The 17,925-nt window shown below is 39.7% G+C and overlaps 1 protein-coding gene across 1 annotated transcript in view; it reads left to right on the top strand.

The window, feature by feature from the left end:
- The window catches only part of SOS1 (SOS Ras/Rac guanine nucleotide exchange factor 1), a 52,165-nt gene that overhangs the window by 23,936 nt on the left and 10,304 nt on the right, over window positions 1-17,925 (top strand). Inside the window, exons 9-12 of the mRNA XM_074150243.1 lie at window positions 10,201-10,328; window positions 11,315-11,970; window positions 16,880-16,961; window positions 17,364-17,486. Of these exons, the coding sequence (XP_074006344.1) occupies window positions 10,201-10,328; window positions 11,315-11,970; window positions 16,880-16,961; window positions 17,364-17,486 (989 nt within the window). The remainder of the gene's footprint in view (window positions 1-10,200; window positions 10,329-11,314; window positions 11,971-16,879; window positions 16,962-17,363; window positions 17,487-17,925) is intronic.

The following is a 17,925-nucleotide window of genomic DNA, read 5'->3' as shown; positions in this document are numbered from 1 at the left end:
AGGGCTATCTGCTGGAGGAAATGTAGCTTGACCAAACTGATCCTAGTGTGTGATAAGAACCGCAAAGCGCATTTGAGTGTTTCTTGGGAGAGAAGGCTGGCGTTGTGTAAAAATTGGTATTAAGTCTAAGAAGAGATTTCCTAGAATATGACAGTAGGTTAAAAATTTAAGAAACTTCTTCATATGTTTAAGCTATCAAGACTTACGTTAAAACTGCAGTGTTCTAAAGGTACAGAAGTTGTGCCTTATAGTAGTAGCTGGAGGTAAAAAGTCAGGTAAACGACGTTCCGTATTTCTTTCTTGTTTGTGTGGTTTCACTGTCAACGTTTCTGTTGCTTTCCTCCTTTAAATGCTAGTGGGTTTACGCTTAAAAGTCGTCTGTGTGTTTGGCAGCCAAAGGGAAGATGATAGGGGAAAATAAAATTTTGTCACGTGTCCATATGCACTTTTTCACAAACTCGGTTATTGTTAGTCTAACTAATTGCACTCTCTGAGGTAATTCTTTAATTGAAAAAATTATTAAGAATGTACTTAATTTTTTTTTCTAGCTCTGGCACTTGATGGATTTCCTATGTGTTTGTGTCAGAGATACATATATGTGCATGTATAGCACTTCGTTTGTCAATGACCTATCTCATCTGTCATGGAGTTGTGATGCAGTTATGTTCTATTGTATAGCTTTTTTCTGTTTACACAGGAAGTATCTGGGCTTTTGAGAAGCAGATGTCTCTTCCCAGGGAATTTCAAATGAGAAGTAATTACTTTGGAGAGTATTTTTTCCATTATCCCACTAAAATTGCTTTTCTGCAAAAGCTGAATAAAATCTAACAAAAGCAAAAAGAAAAAATTCCTCCTTCCACTTTGCTTACAGTCCTCGGTGACACTTGAACTGTGTTATTGTTAATCTTCTATCAGACCAACAAATGCTGTACTTTGATCCCTTGAAGCGAGGAGTAAGATGGCACAAGGCCAGACTGTTCTTATCTAGATGGTGCCCTCTTTGGGGAGTCAAATGAAGCACTAACTGAACTCTGATTTTTGACTTTCATGTTTAACTGTAGGATTCCTGAGTCCTGTTCTATGATCCATTTTCTAGCAACTACCTGCAGGGCGAATTCTCCCTGGTACTGTGGGAATTAGGAGGGCTGTACTGGGGCAGACTGTTCTCTGGGGCTGGTGATCTGTTCCTGGCCAGTGACTGCTGCTAATGATGGTAGATAGCTCTTTAGCTTACCTGGCTGCAGGTTATGCTGAATGCCCATGTCCAAGCTCTCATGAAGATAGATGGGTGTTACAGGAACTTGGAAAATTTTGATCATTTCCCCCCCCTTCCCCTAAATAAAACTCTTGACACAAGTAATCCATAAAGGATTGAATGTTAAGAAGAAAGACACTGTCCCGCGTGACATCTTGGTCTCTAAATTGGAAAGGCATGGATTTGATGGATGGACCACTTGGTGGATAAGGAACTAGCTAGATGGTTGCACTCAAAGGGTTGTGGTCAATGGCTCAGTGTCCAAGTGGAAACCAGTGACAAGTGGCGTTCCTCAGGGGTCAGTACTGGGATTGGTGCTGTTTAACATCTTTGTCAGGAGACATGGTCAGTGGGATTGAGTGCACCCTCAGCAAGTTTGCTGATGACACCAAGCTGTGTGGTGCAGTCGATGCACTGGAGGGAAGGGATGCCATCCAGAGGGACCTGGACAGACTTGAGAGGTGGGTCCATGCCAACTTCATGAAGTTCAAGCAGGCCAAGTGCAAAGTCCTGCACCCGGGTCATGGCAATACCAAGCACAAATACAGGTTGGGCAGAGAATGGGTTGAGAGCAGCCCTGAGGAGAAGGACTTGGGGGTGTTGATGGATGAGAAGGTCAACATGAGCTGGCAAGGTGCGCTCACAGCGCAGAAGGTTGACCGTGTCCTGGGTTGCATCAAAAGCAGTGTGGCCAGCAGGGTGAGGGAGGTGATTCTACCCCTCTACTCTGCTCTTGTGACACCCCACCTGGAGTATTGTGTCCAGCTCTGGAGTCCTCAGCACAGGAAGGACATGGACCTGTTGGAACGGGTGCAGCGGAGGGCCATGAAGATGATCAGAGGGCTGGAGCCCTCACCTGTTGAGGACAGGCTGAGAGAGTTGGAGTTATTCAGCCTGGAGAAGAGAAGGCTCCAAGGAGACCTTATAGCAGCCTTCCAGTATCTGAAGGGGACCTACAAGAAGTTGGAGAGGGACTTTTTACAAGGGCGTGTAGTGACAGACCTTAAAGCCCCTTCCAGTACCTGAAGGGGCTCCAGGAAAGCTGAGGAGGGACTCTTTATTAGGGAGTGTAGCAGTAGGATGAGGGGTAATGGTTTTAAAGTGAAAGAGAGGAGATTTAGATTAGGTATTATGAAGAAATTCTTTACTCTTGGGTGGTGAGACACTGGCCCAGGTTGCTCAGAGAAGCTGTGGCTGTCCCATCCCTGGAGGTGTTCAAGGCCAGGCTGGATGGGGCTTTGAGCAGCCTCATCTAGCAGGAGGTGTCCCTGCCCATGGCAGGGGGCTTGGAACTCGATGATCTTTAAGGTTCTTTCCAACCCAAACCATTCTGTGATTCTATGAAGTTTATTGTAGTTGAGATTTTCAACTCCTATAGGATGACATTAGTTTTTGACTGTGGCAGTCATGATATGGTCCCTGATGTACCTCTATTGCTGTATGGTGTTTTAGTAGGAGTGGTATATCTCCTTGTTCTCTTCTCCTGACTCTGTTTCTGTAACTTTCTGTACAAAAGGGAGATCCTCGGAGAGAGGTAGCACTATGGTTGAGACTTTCATATACTTAATTTCTTCAGTGGAAATATTTCTGGACATGGAGCTGTGGATTTAGTCCCACTACCAGCGTGCTTTCTCTTTTTGCTGGAGGTCTATGTTTTCTGTCAATACTTTGATATTTTCATTGGAAAACAATGGAAAGATGTAGGAAATAACAAACACAAATAGCAAGCTGCATTCATGGTTTCTGTAGACTTGGTCTACAGATGGGATTTTGCTGTCATCCCTCATTTCCTCTGATGTTTTTTCCTTAATCAACAGGGTTCCTCTTTAAAATCAGCAGGGTTCTACTGTTACGTCCCAGAATGATCCCTGAAATAGTGAATTCATCTTACGTAGCATTAAAAAAGTCATACATTTCTATCCAAACATAGAGGTGCCATCCAGTTGAACTTATGGCCTTGCAAACTTGGGTGCAAAGACTAGACTTGACTTGTGTCGAAGCAGTGGAAGTGGATTTTAATCCATGTTGGAATTACAAAAGAGAAAAGGAAGATGTTTTCAAATTGAATTGTCTTTACTATGATGGAAAATTTGGGGGAAGAAAATGGAAGACCTCAATTACAAGTGTGGAAGCACATAGGTAAATATTTTGTGATATTTCAAATACTGATCTAACTAAATGGTATCAACTTAATTATGAATTTTAAATTTCTAATGTATTCTGCAGGTCTGCTGATAATGATGAGACAAACCAAAGTGACAGTAAGAAAGAAGAGAATTTCAGAGCGTGAAGGCTCTGGAAGGATCTGTATGAACTTGTACGTTTGTTGCAGAAAGGTAATGAATCTGCTGTGGAAGAGACATCAGCATATGTGAAAAAAACCAAACTCATATTTTTGAAGAATGCAGCTGCATTTGGGTTTTCCATACGCTGAGAAGACAAGGCCTCCTGTAAGCAAAGTAGCGATTGCCCTAGTAAAGGAATCTGGGCATATAAAATGCATATATGGCAGCTAGTAACTTATGAAAAGTCTGAATGTTTAGGAAATGGTTTTGTGAGAACATCAAGGTACTTATTTGAAAACAAGGCTTTGCTTTTATATCTGTTCCTTGATGAAGGATATGTTGATTGTGTAAGCTCAATGAGAATTGCTCACATACATGAATCCCTTCCCAGTTACAGAAACTGAGAGCAAAAATGCACTCTTTCCTGTTGAGCAGCCACCAGGTATGCCTGCTGCTATACCTAGCAGGCTGGCAGCAGCACTCGAGCAGACCTATTCTGAAATACCTGAATTTCTGAATGCCTTCAGATGGGGTATTCCTGTTCATGGGAATGCTAGCAGCAAATCGGCCGCACAAGAAACTTGTTAAATGGTGAAAAATCAACTGAGAGACTTCGGTGTGGTATATATTTCTGAATAGCTTTTTCTCAGGGTCCGTCCTAATTTGAAAAACGGCACTTCCTTCAGAGCAGTGTAACTTATTTCTGAAACAGATTTATTTTAGTTTCATTCCTTCCCCCCCCTTCCCAAATAAGAGCATCTACCTCGAGTAAGCAAAGTAGCAATTCCTTAAATTCTTATGTTTCTTTGGTCCAAATGGTTTCACTTTTGGGGGGGCTTGGGTGAAGTTTGATGTACTTAAATTTCCCACATATCTTTGAGACCTATTTTAAGTCACGTAGTGAAGCTGTCAAAAAACTGGAAAGCTTGTACTAAAAGTTTAAATGCTGCTTATTTGCCTCTGTTTTAATACTTTACTTTTCCAGTGTGCTTCCCAATCAGCTGACTGTATTTTATATTATGTGAGTTAAAACTTAATTTGAAATAAGAGATGGGGGCTTTTTAGCTTCTTTCTCTTTTAAAACATGCTTCCAAGAGAATGCTGGAGGCTTTTTGTAACTAATTACCTGATACCTGAGGTTTGATATTTGACATGCTTATGTAAGATTATGTGATTCAATATAACTTTTTAAAATTAAACTGAGAAGGCATAATTAAAATTGAGTGGAGAAAAAGTTTTTACTATTATTTCAGTAATAATATATATTAAGTTCTTTTCCACTCTTAATGTAAATAACACTCCTGCTGTAATGTAATTCTAAATAAACAGTTATATAAATGGATGCATATTTTTACTACACTGTGCTCAAGATTGTCCAAGTTTATATGAAAACAAAATGACTTTTGAAATTCCAGTCTGTTAAAGCTGTATATGTATGTCCAGGAATATGGCACATGGAGTTTCCTTTAAGCTTCAAGTGTGAAGTGCGTTTTAAACTGCTAGCATTTTCCAGAAGTGTATAGTGTTCCTTGCAGTTGTCTCAGCTGCTGTTCCAGCTGATATACTGATGCTTTCTAAAAATTAAAGTCTCTGGATATGAGAGCACCTTTTTGCCAGCATACCGCTGCTTTGGGCTGAGTTTTTTGTTATTTGGAGGAATTGCAAAAAGTCAAAAAGAGCTCTTGAACAGCTCAATGCTATTGAGCCAACTTCCAGGATTCTTTTATGGCACAATGCCAGCAGACCTGCCTTCTTGCATTTGTCAGATGGGAAATCCACTTTTTTTTTTATTCTTGATCATTAAAATAGCCTGTTTTGGGATTGTCTTTTGGTAGGTACCTCATTCTCAGAAACATATTTAAGAAAATGGTGAGGTGTAAGAGTAAAAGCTGGAGTAACTGGTGCCAGAGCACTTTAAATTCTTGTGAATGTTACATACTTCTCTCTGCACTTCCCTGCAGAGGACACACTACAGATCAGACTTGCTTTGCCAGCTGTGCAAGTGTTTTGCCTCGCTGTTGGCTTCAGGGTGTCTGAAGAAGTTACATAAAAGAGGTTTCTCTGAAGCAGCACTAGTTTGAGCTCGTTGTTCTGAGTACTGCAGTGTGCAGCTTCCCTTGTAGCATGGGACCACTTATGCACTAAGCTTCTTTGATTAATGTTTTGAGGGGCAGTATCATTAGCACCTACAGTCAAGCTATCCTGAGTTAAGCAAATCCAGTTGTTATTTCCCTGACTCCCATATGCTATTGTGTCTTTTCTGCATAGCAGCTGATTTATGATCTCTCCTCCCAGATGAACTGGGGAACCTGCAGTTCACAAATGTTAGTGGTTAGATTTAGAATAACCTTCTAGGAAAAAAAGAAGTCTAGCTTGTGATGTAAGACCTGAAGTGCAAGATTTTATATCTATCGTGACACCTACTAATATTGTTATATCTGCATATTCCCATCATAAGTATAAATGGATCTTCTATCATTGTCTTTCTAGACAGGCACTTCCCTGGCAGCATAAGAGAAGGACTACGGTGGTTTAATTTTGCACTGCATAAGGAGCATTTCTTTTGTATCTGTTTGGAATTTCCTGGTTTTATAAATACCTAATCCTTGTGTTATGCAATAGGTAGAACAAAATACCTTGTCTTCCAGTTCTTGATGTCTTTTCAGAGCATACCCAGAGCAGACCCAGAACATACTTTTTTAATTAGAAACTTTCCTTAGCAGTCTGTTTTCCAAGTTTGTTTTCCTTGAATGGCCAGGATACTACACCTCTAGTATTGTGATTCATTACAATCTTTAAAAACCAATATTTTTCTCAAAAGATTTTTAAAAAAGCAATGTCTGTAATGCTGCTGACAATCGGAAATCTGCAGCTCTTTGTTTGCAGGACGCTTGGTCTTAAACAAAACAAAAGCAAAAAACCACCACACTTTTATTTAGCATCTACCTGATTTGTTCATTAGGGGGCACTGCAGAGCTATAGAAGAATCAGTGGGATTTGCAGAGAAACTTGGATGTCTTTCTAGTGATGCCATTTCACTTTCCTTAACCTCTTCTTCCAAACTGTCTGAGGGTGGTGTAAGATGAAAGTCATTGCTTTAATTCATGCTTGGTTCTGACTAAAACTGTTTTTTGATAGCAATTCGTGGTAATTATACAATGCTCGAATATAAACTTTCAAATGCCTTTTCTGTGTGCAGAAAAGTGTCTTCACAGTTCACAGCAATGTCTGATTTGCCATTTATGTTGGTTTTACACTCAAGAAGATGAATAGTTCTACACACTACTTTCTGAATGTTAAACCTGGATCATAATTATACTCAGTGGACTTTAATTTAGTTTGTATATGCAGTTGGAAATATGGGTTACTTCCAATGGATCCTGATGGGGAAATGTTAGTATTAAAGCATTGCTTTCTCTCCCACACTGTATACAGACATGTGTTTTGCTTTTGGACTTTTCTTGCACATTGAGCCTAATTTTCATCAATATTTGTGCTGTGTTTTACGTTTCCTTTGCTCCTTACCCTGTCTTCTGTGGTACCGTTACAAGCAAATGGCAGACTGTTGTGGGATCTTTTTATGCTTGTTTTCAAGGAGACCAGGCTAAAACAGAGTTGTCCATTGTTGAAGGGCAGCTACCCAGAGATGATAGGAAATCCAGCCAAACTCTTTTGATGGAAGTTGTCAAAGAGGCAGCACGCAAGGAAAAGAGCTTCCTTTGAACTCTCGTGCAGGAAAGATACAAAATCTTAGAGGTAGTTACATGTTTTTCTTAGCTTTCTTTCAAGACTTCTGCCGGTGGTGCTGTACCTGCCCTATTTGTCTGAAGTCCTCTCTAAATCTAGATGATCTGCACAACTCAAGTAAAGGGAAGATGAAACCTCTGTTAAATCATAGAATGGTTTAGGTTGGAAGGCATCTTAAAGACCATTCAGTTGCAGCCCCCTGCCATGGGCAGGGACACCTCCTACCAGACCAGGTTGCTTAAAGCCCTGTCCAACCTGGCCTTGAACCTCTCCAGGGATGGGGCAGCCACAGCTTCTCTGGGCAACCTGGGCCAGGCTCTCACCCCCCTCAGAATGAAAAATTGCTTCCTAATATTTAATCTAAATCTACCCTCTTCCAGCTTGAAGCCTTTACCCCTCATCCTATCACTACATGCCTTTGTAAAAAGTTCCTCTCCAGCTTTCTTGTAGGCCTCCTTCAGATACTGGAAAGCTGCCATAAGGCCTGCCTGGAGCCTTCTCTTCTCCAGGCTTAACAACCACCTGTATTTGTGCCTGGGATTGCCGTGACCCAGGTGCAGGACTTTGCACTTGGCCTGCTTGAACTTCATGAAGTTGGCATGGACCCACCTCTCCAGCCTGTCTAGGTTCCTCTGGATGGCATTGCTCCCCTCCAGTGTGTCGACTGCACTATACAGCTTGATGTCATCAGCAAACTTGCTGAGGGTGTACTCAATCCCAATGTCCATGTCTCCTGACAAAGATGTTAAACAGCACCAATCCCAGTACCGACCCCTGAGGAACGCCACTTGTCACTGGTTTCCACTTGGACACTGAGCCATTGACCACAACCCTTTGAGTGCAACCATCTAGCCAGTTCCTTATCCACCAAGTGGTCCATCCATCAAATCCGTACTTCTCCAACCTAGAGACCAGGATGCCGTGTGGGATAATGTCAAATGCTTTAGAGGAATGTGATGAGGGTAGACTGTTCCTTCTTGGAGTGATGTATTCTCTGTGAGACCTTTTGTGAAGTAGTGCCTGTTGTGGTCCTATTCCAGTGTCAGACCTATTTCAATGGTTGTGGCATGAGTAGGCACTCATGGCTAATGCTGCTTAGGTCAAGAGTATTACAGATTACACTGTGAACCAAAGCTGCCTAGAATGAATCTTGTGGTCAGCCTTATGGCTGAAAACACAAAGTAGTCTGGCATTGACATCTGTTGCACTGAACGGTTAACTCTAGTCTATTGCTATTCTATGACACATTCAGACTTCAAATATGAATGTTATATTCAGTTGGGTTTTGAGGACAGTACTTGTATTTCACACTGGAAGCAACAGTTTCCAAGGGTGTCTTGTTATTCTGGTCCATGCCAGCTTGTTGCTTCACTTTTACCGCCTCTGTCAAAACAAATCTTTCAATTGTGTGGAGCCAGTTCTTCATCGTAATAGTCTGAAACACTTGTCTTTTAATAATAGTGTAAATTTTTTTTTCTTGATTTTATGTTTAAGTCATGGATGTAGTCAACAGTTTTTTCACCAACTTATAGCATGAAGCATGTTAAAGCTTACACAAAGATTTAAGATGAAAATCTTAAACATTTTAGGATAAAAATGTGGCAGATACTGTTTTATAAAGCTCATCTGTCACATTGTTAAGTAGACACAAAATATTAACCCTTCTCATCCAGTTTTAGTTTATAACTTTATTATATTTTTTTATCCTTTAAGAAAAGTTGAGTTAGTATATGAAGGTGTTAATGTAGCTGTATGTTCAGATAGGGACTTACATACCCTGGTTTTACAGGCTGGTCATGGTTAGATGCCCTCTTGTTTTCTGATCAACAGCCAAGCAACCCCTCCATGAAGGAAGAACATTTACCTTTCCCACCGTCACTCTGGTTATTGCTTTTCTTCTTTGTTTTTTGTTGTTTTTGTTTGTTTGTTTGTTTGTTTTTTTAATGAAAAAAAATTACAGTCCTGGTGAATAATAAGCTGAACACAAGTCAGCAGAACACCCTTGCAGCAACGAAGGCCTGTATTGCTGCATTAGAAAGCATGTAGCTATCAGGTTGAGGGCAGTGGTAGTGCCTAGCTGTTCAGTACTGGCAAGGCGGCATCAGGAGAATCACATCCAGCTTGGCTTCCTGTTGACACCAGTATGCTGAAGCAAGCCCACTGGAAGAGCTCGTCAAGATGACATGAGGAATGGAGCACATGATGAAGGAAAAGTTGGGGATGTGGGCTTATTTGCTCTGGAGAAAAGGAGGCTAAGCAGGAGGGGAAATCTTCCTGCTGTCTTTGTGTGATGGGGTGTGGAAGACAGAAATACTTCTTGCAGCTACATAGTACTTCCACATATGCCAGTATGAAAAGTCATAAGGGAAATCCTGATATGCTACTAGGAAAAAAAAAATTCACCATGAAGGATTTCAGACACTGGAACAGATCGTCCAGAAAGGTTGTAGCCTCCACCTGAGGCTATTCAAGACTCAATATGCCACTAGGCAACCTGTTGGCTCTGCAGATGAGCTGGAGGGTGGATAAAATAATCTCCAAGGTCCCTTCCAACCTGAGATATTGATTAGACTGTTGATTAGCCCTTCTTGCAGTCTCCTGTTTAACACCTCTACTGGGTTCTTTTTTGGAGATGTAAAGTATATCAAACTAGTTTTGGGGTAAATGTGTTCCTGAGTGCGTCTGTGTCTGGAGACTAGTGACTGCTGCTCTTGTTTTACTGAGATTAAGCTCTTAGCAGACAGCTGTCTCTCTCGCCTGTGTCAGTAACGTGCCTGGTTATTTCATTAATAACAAGTAGGAGCATGCAAAAGCAGCAGATGGTTGGATTTCTTCTTCCTAGGTCAAACTTCTGGATTTGCACATACCAAAATGCTTGTAACGCTTTTTGTATTTGACTCTCAATGTTCACAGCAATTGGAAGAAAAAAGTGAGGATGAAGATGATAAGGAGTGCTTAAAGCAAGCAATAACTGCCCTGCTAAATCTTCAAAGCAGTATGGAACGGATATGCTCCAAAAGTCTTGCAAAACGAAGGCTTAGGTAAACATGTTTCCATTTTTTCCTGCTTTCTGCTCTTAATGCTTTGCTATAAATCCAGGGCTCCCAGTTTCCTCTTTTAGTAAACAATGAACAAAATAGTTTGTGACAAGCCTGCTTTTTCAGAGGAAGTGACATCAAAGCCAAGATAATTTGTTATTGTTTAAACCCGCTCTAATTTCTACGTGTCCTTGCATACTGGTAGTTAAGACGTTCTGAGAATTCACTGGTAAGTAGAAAGTTATGGCACTTGTGGGTTAATTATGCTCAGAAAATAAACGTCTACCTAAAAATATTGTAAAAGTACATTTCTGGTGATTAGAAGGGAGTGTTCTTGAATTTGAAACTACTTAATCTCAAGAGTTTTTTTGTGTAATGGCCAGTTAAAATTACCACTAGATAATAGAAATAAATGCATAGATAACTAGTACATAGTTACACTGTTGTAGCAAATTCTTGGATTATGCTATCTGCTGTTTGATTGAATACTAATATTTGCACAGGTACTTAGACATGTTAAAACTTTGCTTTTGTTCTTAATTTTTGTTCTTTGTTTCAATATTTTCTTTGCCAAAGAAGTTCTGTGCTGCAAAGTGTAATCTTTAGGCTTGGCCATGAATGTATTTAAGAGCTTATTTTCTCTGCATATACTTCTTTCAAATTAATGCAGTTTAAAATTTTGTGTCAGCTGTGGAAATGAGTGATTTGTTAGGCTCAGAAGCACTAAAAGGCTTGCCTGCTTCTGGTTGCCTGTGTTTAGGTAAAGCATTTATTGCATACAAGATAAGTAGAAAATTTATCAGATGAAGTACTTAAGAGAAACATTCGTCAAGGCTCCTAATAGTGCTGATACTAAATGCTGAAATTGCATTCCCAGTGGAATTCTCATCACTTGGAAAGGTGATCATGTGGTTTTGCTGTTAGTGGTGGTTGTGTTTTTTAAATACACGTATACTAATAGGCTGCCTTTCTCCCATCCTTCACTGAAGTGAATCTGCATGCCGATTCTATACTCAGCAGATGAAGGGGAAACAGCTAGCAATTAAGAAAATGAATGAAATCCAGAAAAATATTGATGGTTGGGAGGGTAAGGACATTGGACAATGCTGTAATGAGTTCATCATGGAAGGAACACTTACACGCGTAGGAGCTAAGCACGAGAGACACATATTTCTGTTCGATGGCTTGATGATTTGCTGTAAGTCAAATCACGGCCAGCCAAGACTTCCTGGTGCTAGCAATGCAGAATATCGTCTAAAAGAAAAGTTCTTCATGCGAAAGGTACAAATCAATGATAAAGACGACACTAATGAGTACAGACATGCTTTTGAAATCATCTTAAAAGATGAGAACAGTGTTATTTTTGCTGCTAAATCAGCTGAAGATAAAAACAACTGGATGGCAGCATTGATATCTTTGCAATATAGAAGCACGCTGGAAAGGATGTTGGATGTAACAATGCTGCAGGAAGAAAAAGAGGAGCAGATGAGATTTCCAAATCCTGAGCTTTATAGATTTGCAGAACCCGACTCTGAAGAGAATATTGTGTTTGAAGAAAACATGCAGCCCAAATCTGGCATCCCCATCATCAAGGCAGGAACTGTTGTCAAGCTCATCGAGAGGCTGACTTACCACATGTATGCAGGTGAGGCACTTCATTATATAGCCAAAACTCAAGGTGGTGACTACTTTTATGCTTTTCTTTCTGTGTTAAATACGTGCAGCCAAATATAAAGTGCGTAGAAAGCGAATATGCTTTGCGGTGCACATATTCTAACGTGCATTTCAAGATCTAAATACGCACCGCTGTAGCAGATGTAAGTATGAATCCTGTTGAGCTGGACATAGTGGGGTATGCCTGTGTATGTGGTTACTCTCATGCACGGGAGGAGGGGTGGTGGCTGCAGGAATTGAGCTTGAGACAATACTTTTTCCTGTATGCCCCAGGCTACAATAATGGCTTTCTCTTAAGACTGCCAAAGCTGGGTGGCACATGGAGCGCCATCATCACAGGAGAGAATTATGGGCCCAGCGTTCTCAGTTATGGGTTGTACTGACAGCTATCACCCGTGTCTGTGCTGGTGACAAGACCGGCTTGCTAGAAGCAGACACTTGCACAATTTGGCCTCGGAACTTCGCCTTAGTCAGAATTTCAGTGGGGGCTTGATTTAAGGACTTTTGACTTGAGGTTTCTGTTTGTGTTGAAGATATGTCAAAGGCATTTGTGTGATCAGCCAGTCCAACCTCAGTGTGTGTAGTTTTTCTTGATAATTTCCTGGGATTTTCATAAGCCATGCTGAAAAACATGGGCTTGGGTTTTGGGTTTGGATTTTGTTATTTTTTGATTCTACCTGTATGTCAATTATTCTAAAACTTCATCCATCTTGGTATTAGTGCTTGTCATGTACAACTGTAGATTCTTTGGTGTTTTTTTTCTTTTTTTTTTTACTCTTTACACTCTGATTATCCTAAATTTTTCTTCTGCAGCTCAGTTCTGGATACCCACAAGTATTTGTTTGGAAGAAGTGGGCAGTAAGCAGAATATAATTAGTGTAGTTTACTACTTCTATTTATTTTTAAAATGCTTGTAAATACCTCTGTTTACTCCCATTACTTTTATTGCTCTTCTTCACATTTCATTCAGTTGAGCTTTCCTAACACATATTAGAACCCCAAGTGCAGTATCATGCTGGCAGTTTCTACTAGAGTATTTTGTGCCTGCCTTTGTTTTGTTGTAAATTTATAAACTTTTAGCTCTTGGCTTTGAATTTTGCAGGCATGATTTATGACATGATTTTATGGCTTTGGAAGTTAAAATAAAACAGTTCAGCCTTTTTTTTTTTTTTTTTTTTTTTTTTTTTTTTTTTTTTAAAGCTAGCATTGTATTTGGCAGAGAATTAGCAAAGATAGGTACTTCATTAGTGCCCTTGTGAACATTTCCTTTGCTTTGGCTAATTTGTGCACCGTTGAGAATTGCTCTTTCCATACACACTGGGGCTTTGGTGCCATAGCCTCGGCATCGCCCCAGGTGCTGGCAGCGCTCCCCACTTGTCCTCTCTGTCCAGGGAGCTGCAAACTACATTCTCCAGTTCTAGAAAACAAAGGACTGTTTTTAAGAACACATGGCTGTTGAAGTATGTCTCCTGTGTTGTTTTTTTTTTTTGCATCTGCATGTCTTTTTGGCCTTTCTAGCACATAGGACATCAAGGAAGAATTCAGATCGATTGATTAGACCCACCTTCATCCAGTCATCCCTGCTTTTAACAGCCCCTATTTAACAAAGCTTTACGTAGGCTGCTTGAAGCTTAGAGCTGTAGGTATCAGTGACATTGACCAAACTATTGTATGATGAAACTGAGAACATGGGTATTATGAGATAGGCTGAAAGACTTTGACCAAAAGAATAAAAATGGTTGTCTTTTGATATATTTAGCCTGTCTTCGTAGCCTTAAAGATCTTAGTGCAACGTATGTGGACCTGATGCTGAATTGCTAGGTTGCACATCACTTCTCAACACCCTTATTTCTCATTCTGTATCTTCTGTTTTATAATTGGTTTTCTATGAGGAAAAATGTCGTCGTTTTAACCGTTCTGTGCTGTCTTTTCCAGGGGAACAAAGAAATAGAGATATAATGACTCAGCCAAAAATGCTCTGTTGTACAGGAAACGAGGTCCATTTACTATGTAAATAATTCAGTGTTTTGTTGCCCGACTCATTGCATCTCATAAAATGCCACAACTTTCCACAGTGACCCTTTAGCTCTTCTTTCGCACACCTCTCAGCTGAGGTAGAGGCTTCTGTTTTGCTTGCAGACTTGGGAAGATGAGTACTCTGCTGATATCTAGCCAAACAGCTATGGACTCTAGAAATGCTTTTCTTGTCCCACATAGGATCGTAATCTTAAAAGAATTTACTGACTTTATATTCACGTGCCAGAATAGCAAGCTCTTATTTTTCTAAGGTGACTTCTCAGTTATGGTGTGACTGGCTATGGCAGCCCTCAAGCTGACAGTCAAAAGACAGTATTTACCATAGCTGTGACTTCACTAGTTTTTTATCTTTGTATGTCAAATACTATAAGGAGTAGTTACAGATACAATTGCAGAGGTGGTACCAATTTGTTGCATGTAGTTGAAGAGCAGTTTAATTAGTTGCATACTGAGGAGTACGTGGGTTGTTTTCAGATAGTAGTCAAATCAGGTCTCAACTTTTTTGTTGTCTGTGAAAATCCACACAGTCCATCTCGTTTGCAGATAGGGTTGTTGGACCTTTTATTTTCCCCCCTCACCTCCCTGACAATGCACAAACCAGCTTATCAGCTGAAATACTTCGCTGTGGAACAGGGACAGTGGGTAGCCTAGCTCTAATGAAGCGGTGCCGTGGGGGTAGGAGGCATCCAGGGCAGAGGGACAGCCCTGATGGGCACCTGGCCACATGGTGCCACAGACTGTCCAAGCCAGCCTCCGGTGGAGCAGCAAAACAGGGAGACATCTCCTCTGCACAAACAGCTTTCCATATATTTTGACATGAGAGAAACTGCCCTTCAATTAGAAATTCAGGTTCTGACCCTATTTGCATATTCTGGTCAGGTTTAGTTGTTTTAATGTGTTTCTGCATTCATTATCTCCTCCTTATTTAAGGGCAGCTGGGCTAGGTGGTACCAAGATTTGAAAGTTGTGTCAATTTTTTTTATCTGTAGGGCAGTGCTCTTCTATTTTTAAAGCTTTGATATGTTAAGAGTGCTTGTGCGTCATCATAGTGTCCGTTTCCTTTCTTAAGGAATTCAAGAGTGATTATTTATAAATCCTTGTAGAGCAAGTTATTGTTCTTTTTTAGCTTTCAAATTGGCTGTATTGAAGAGAGAATTATCACATGAGCAGACATCCTGACTAACTAGTGTTGTCCATATTTTTTTTAATACTTGCTCATATATTGTACACTATCTTGAGTTACAGATTTTGCTGGTAAGATAACAAGGTTGGATTTGGTTTTCTGATCTACTTCATTTGAAATTCAATACGTATTGTGAATTTAAACACTGACCCTACCTGTAAATAACAGTAGCTATGACTCAGAGCTTGCAGGGATCTGAAAATTTTAATAGCTATGAAGGCTTTCTTCTTCATGTAGACAAAATCTTTTTAGTGTGAATGGTGTGTACAGAATGCCAGCTATGAAAATACGGGTTACTGTGCTTACTTCTGTACTTATTTTTTAGGACAACAAAAATTGTGTGTTTTCATGATGAGGATGATAGGGACAGGGATGACATTCTTCGTGCAAAAGGATTTGAAGTTTTGCCTTTGAAAAGGATTTTAGACTGTACAGTTTCAAGGAGAGGTGGGAGAGGCATTATGATAAGAAAAATGGAGTAATGAAGGACATAGAGATGGTAAAGGAGAACAGACAGGATTTTAAGAAATGGGAACTACTGTGCAACAGAAATGCAAGGAAATGCTGTGTTACACGATGCATGGTTAATCTGTACAACACATTGCAGTACATCGTTGCCCAGATGAAGAGCTTAGTAGGTTCTGAGAAAGGCAGAATGTTCGTTCAAATGGACAAGATGCTTGTAAATGGTTATGGAGGATTTTAAAAAAGCTCTTAAAAACTCATATTCCAGGAAACAACTCCAACAACTTAATATAGTGTTAGGTCAAATAATGCAGGCATTTTTTTCTTCATTAGAGCTTATAGGAACTCCTCCCTCAAGTCCTGTGTGCTCCTCTTTAGCCACTCTGTGTTAGAAAAATCACCAGTTGGGGTTTGTTTTTAAAATCTGTGTGTGGATTTAATATGCAAAGCCATTGCAACCCACTCATTAATTTTGTTTAGTGATAACAATGTTAACCTTGTCTGTAGTCAGTTCTGTGCAGTGCCAGTGTGCTGTCACTGCGTTTCCTCATACCTGAAAACAAATGGTTTTGCTTTTGTAATTAAGGAAGACACTTTGTTTTTCTGTCTTGAATACTTGCTTCTTTTTAAACTGCATTTGAATATTTTAAATGAACTGATATGGAATTAGTCAATTTAATAGAAATTTGTTGATTTTCTTGAAGTGAAATAGATATAACTTCAAAGTATAGCTGTCAGTTAGCTGAAAAAATATCTAGCCTGCCTTAAGCAGAGCAATACCAGTTTCGGGAAAACATTTTCCCATTTCTGTCCAATGCAAAGTTACTGGCTGTGTCTCTTGAATTATCTTGTCCTGATCATTGTCAAAAACAAAGTTGTTTACTAGATGGCTCTTAAAAGAAAAAAATCTATTTATTATTTTCCAAGTTGTTTAAGAAGAATCCAGTCTTTTAATAATTGAAGAAAAAGTCGTTGTTTTGAATTTTCAACAGAATAAGAATTGTTTTTAAATTCTGCTTTGTATTGCTATTTTAAGAGGTTCTGAATTGTTACCAAAAGTAATTTTAGCTTACATCATCTCCTCTGTAATTGATAGCCCTGTATCCTTAATTTTAAAGGATACTTAAAGTTATTTTAAAGTTTTAAAAAAATCAGATAATTGCTGACATGAGCATAAAATTATTCTTTGTCTTAGATCCCAACTTTGTTCGGACTTTTCTCACAACATATAGATCCTTCTGTAAACCTCAAGAGTTGCTGAGTCTGCTAATAGAAAGGTATGCCACTGTTAAAAATACTGTTCATACAAAGTGCAAATTTTTAAAAAAATTTTTACTTGGAGTAGAGTTTTGTTTTCCTGTTGGTTTTGATCCACTCCAAACACTTCTTTAAAAATTGCAAAATTCAAGGATGTGAAATGTAAAATGTGCAAGTTATATCCAGAAGCTTTAGGATTGTTCAGGTAGGGTCCAGTAACTTCCAGCATCCTATGGTTTTTGTCTTTGAAATTTGTATTACTGAATTTAGCAAATCTTCTTATGTGCTTACCAAGATGCGAGATTCTGACATGTGGAAATGTTCTGAATTTTGAGCTATCTTGAATCAACAATTCATTCGTGCATGCTGTGAACAAGATCAGTGGAACAGGAGTCTAGTGCTTATACCCATTTTTGTGCTAGATTTGAAATTCCAGAGCCTGAGCCAACAGAAGCTGATCGTATTGCTATGGAGAACGGAGACCAGCCTCTTAGTGCAGAGTTAAAAAAATTTAGGAAAGAGTACATTCAGCCTGTGCAGCTACGGTGAGTATTGCATCAATGTGAGCTAAACTGACTGATTAAGTCTTTTGAAGTAGCATCTTTTGGATGCAGTGACTCTTTGTGATACCAGCAGCCTTTCCCATAGATGCTTTGATAGAGAGCGTGTGTGAGCAGTCAGCCTTTTTGACCTTGTTACTTGAAAACCTGTTGGGAATTTGGATTCATAGTATGAAAAGCCTTGGGAAAAGCTTGTGCTGAATTTTAGACTATTAGTGTGCAAATCAGTTTATTACACTCACCATTTGTTTTGATCCATGTTTCTATATGGATCTTATAGGCTATACAGCCTAAGTGTGCCACAAAGCACAAAGCAGAGAACATTTTAGATCATGTTCTTTCCATGAACAATAACAGTACTCTGACTTCTTTAAAGTAGAAAAATGCTTATAGCTGGTTCCTGGTGAAATGCCGACAGTAGAAT

This window comes from Numenius arquata, chromosome 7, assembly GCF_964106895.1.
Source record: "Numenius arquata chromosome 7, bNumArq3.hap1.1, whole genome shotgun sequence".
Classification (NCBI taxonomy): Eukaryota; Metazoa; Chordata; class Aves; order Charadriiformes; family Scolopacidae; genus Numenius; species Numenius arquata.
This window is presented reverse-complemented; position numbering and strand designations above follow the sequence as displayed.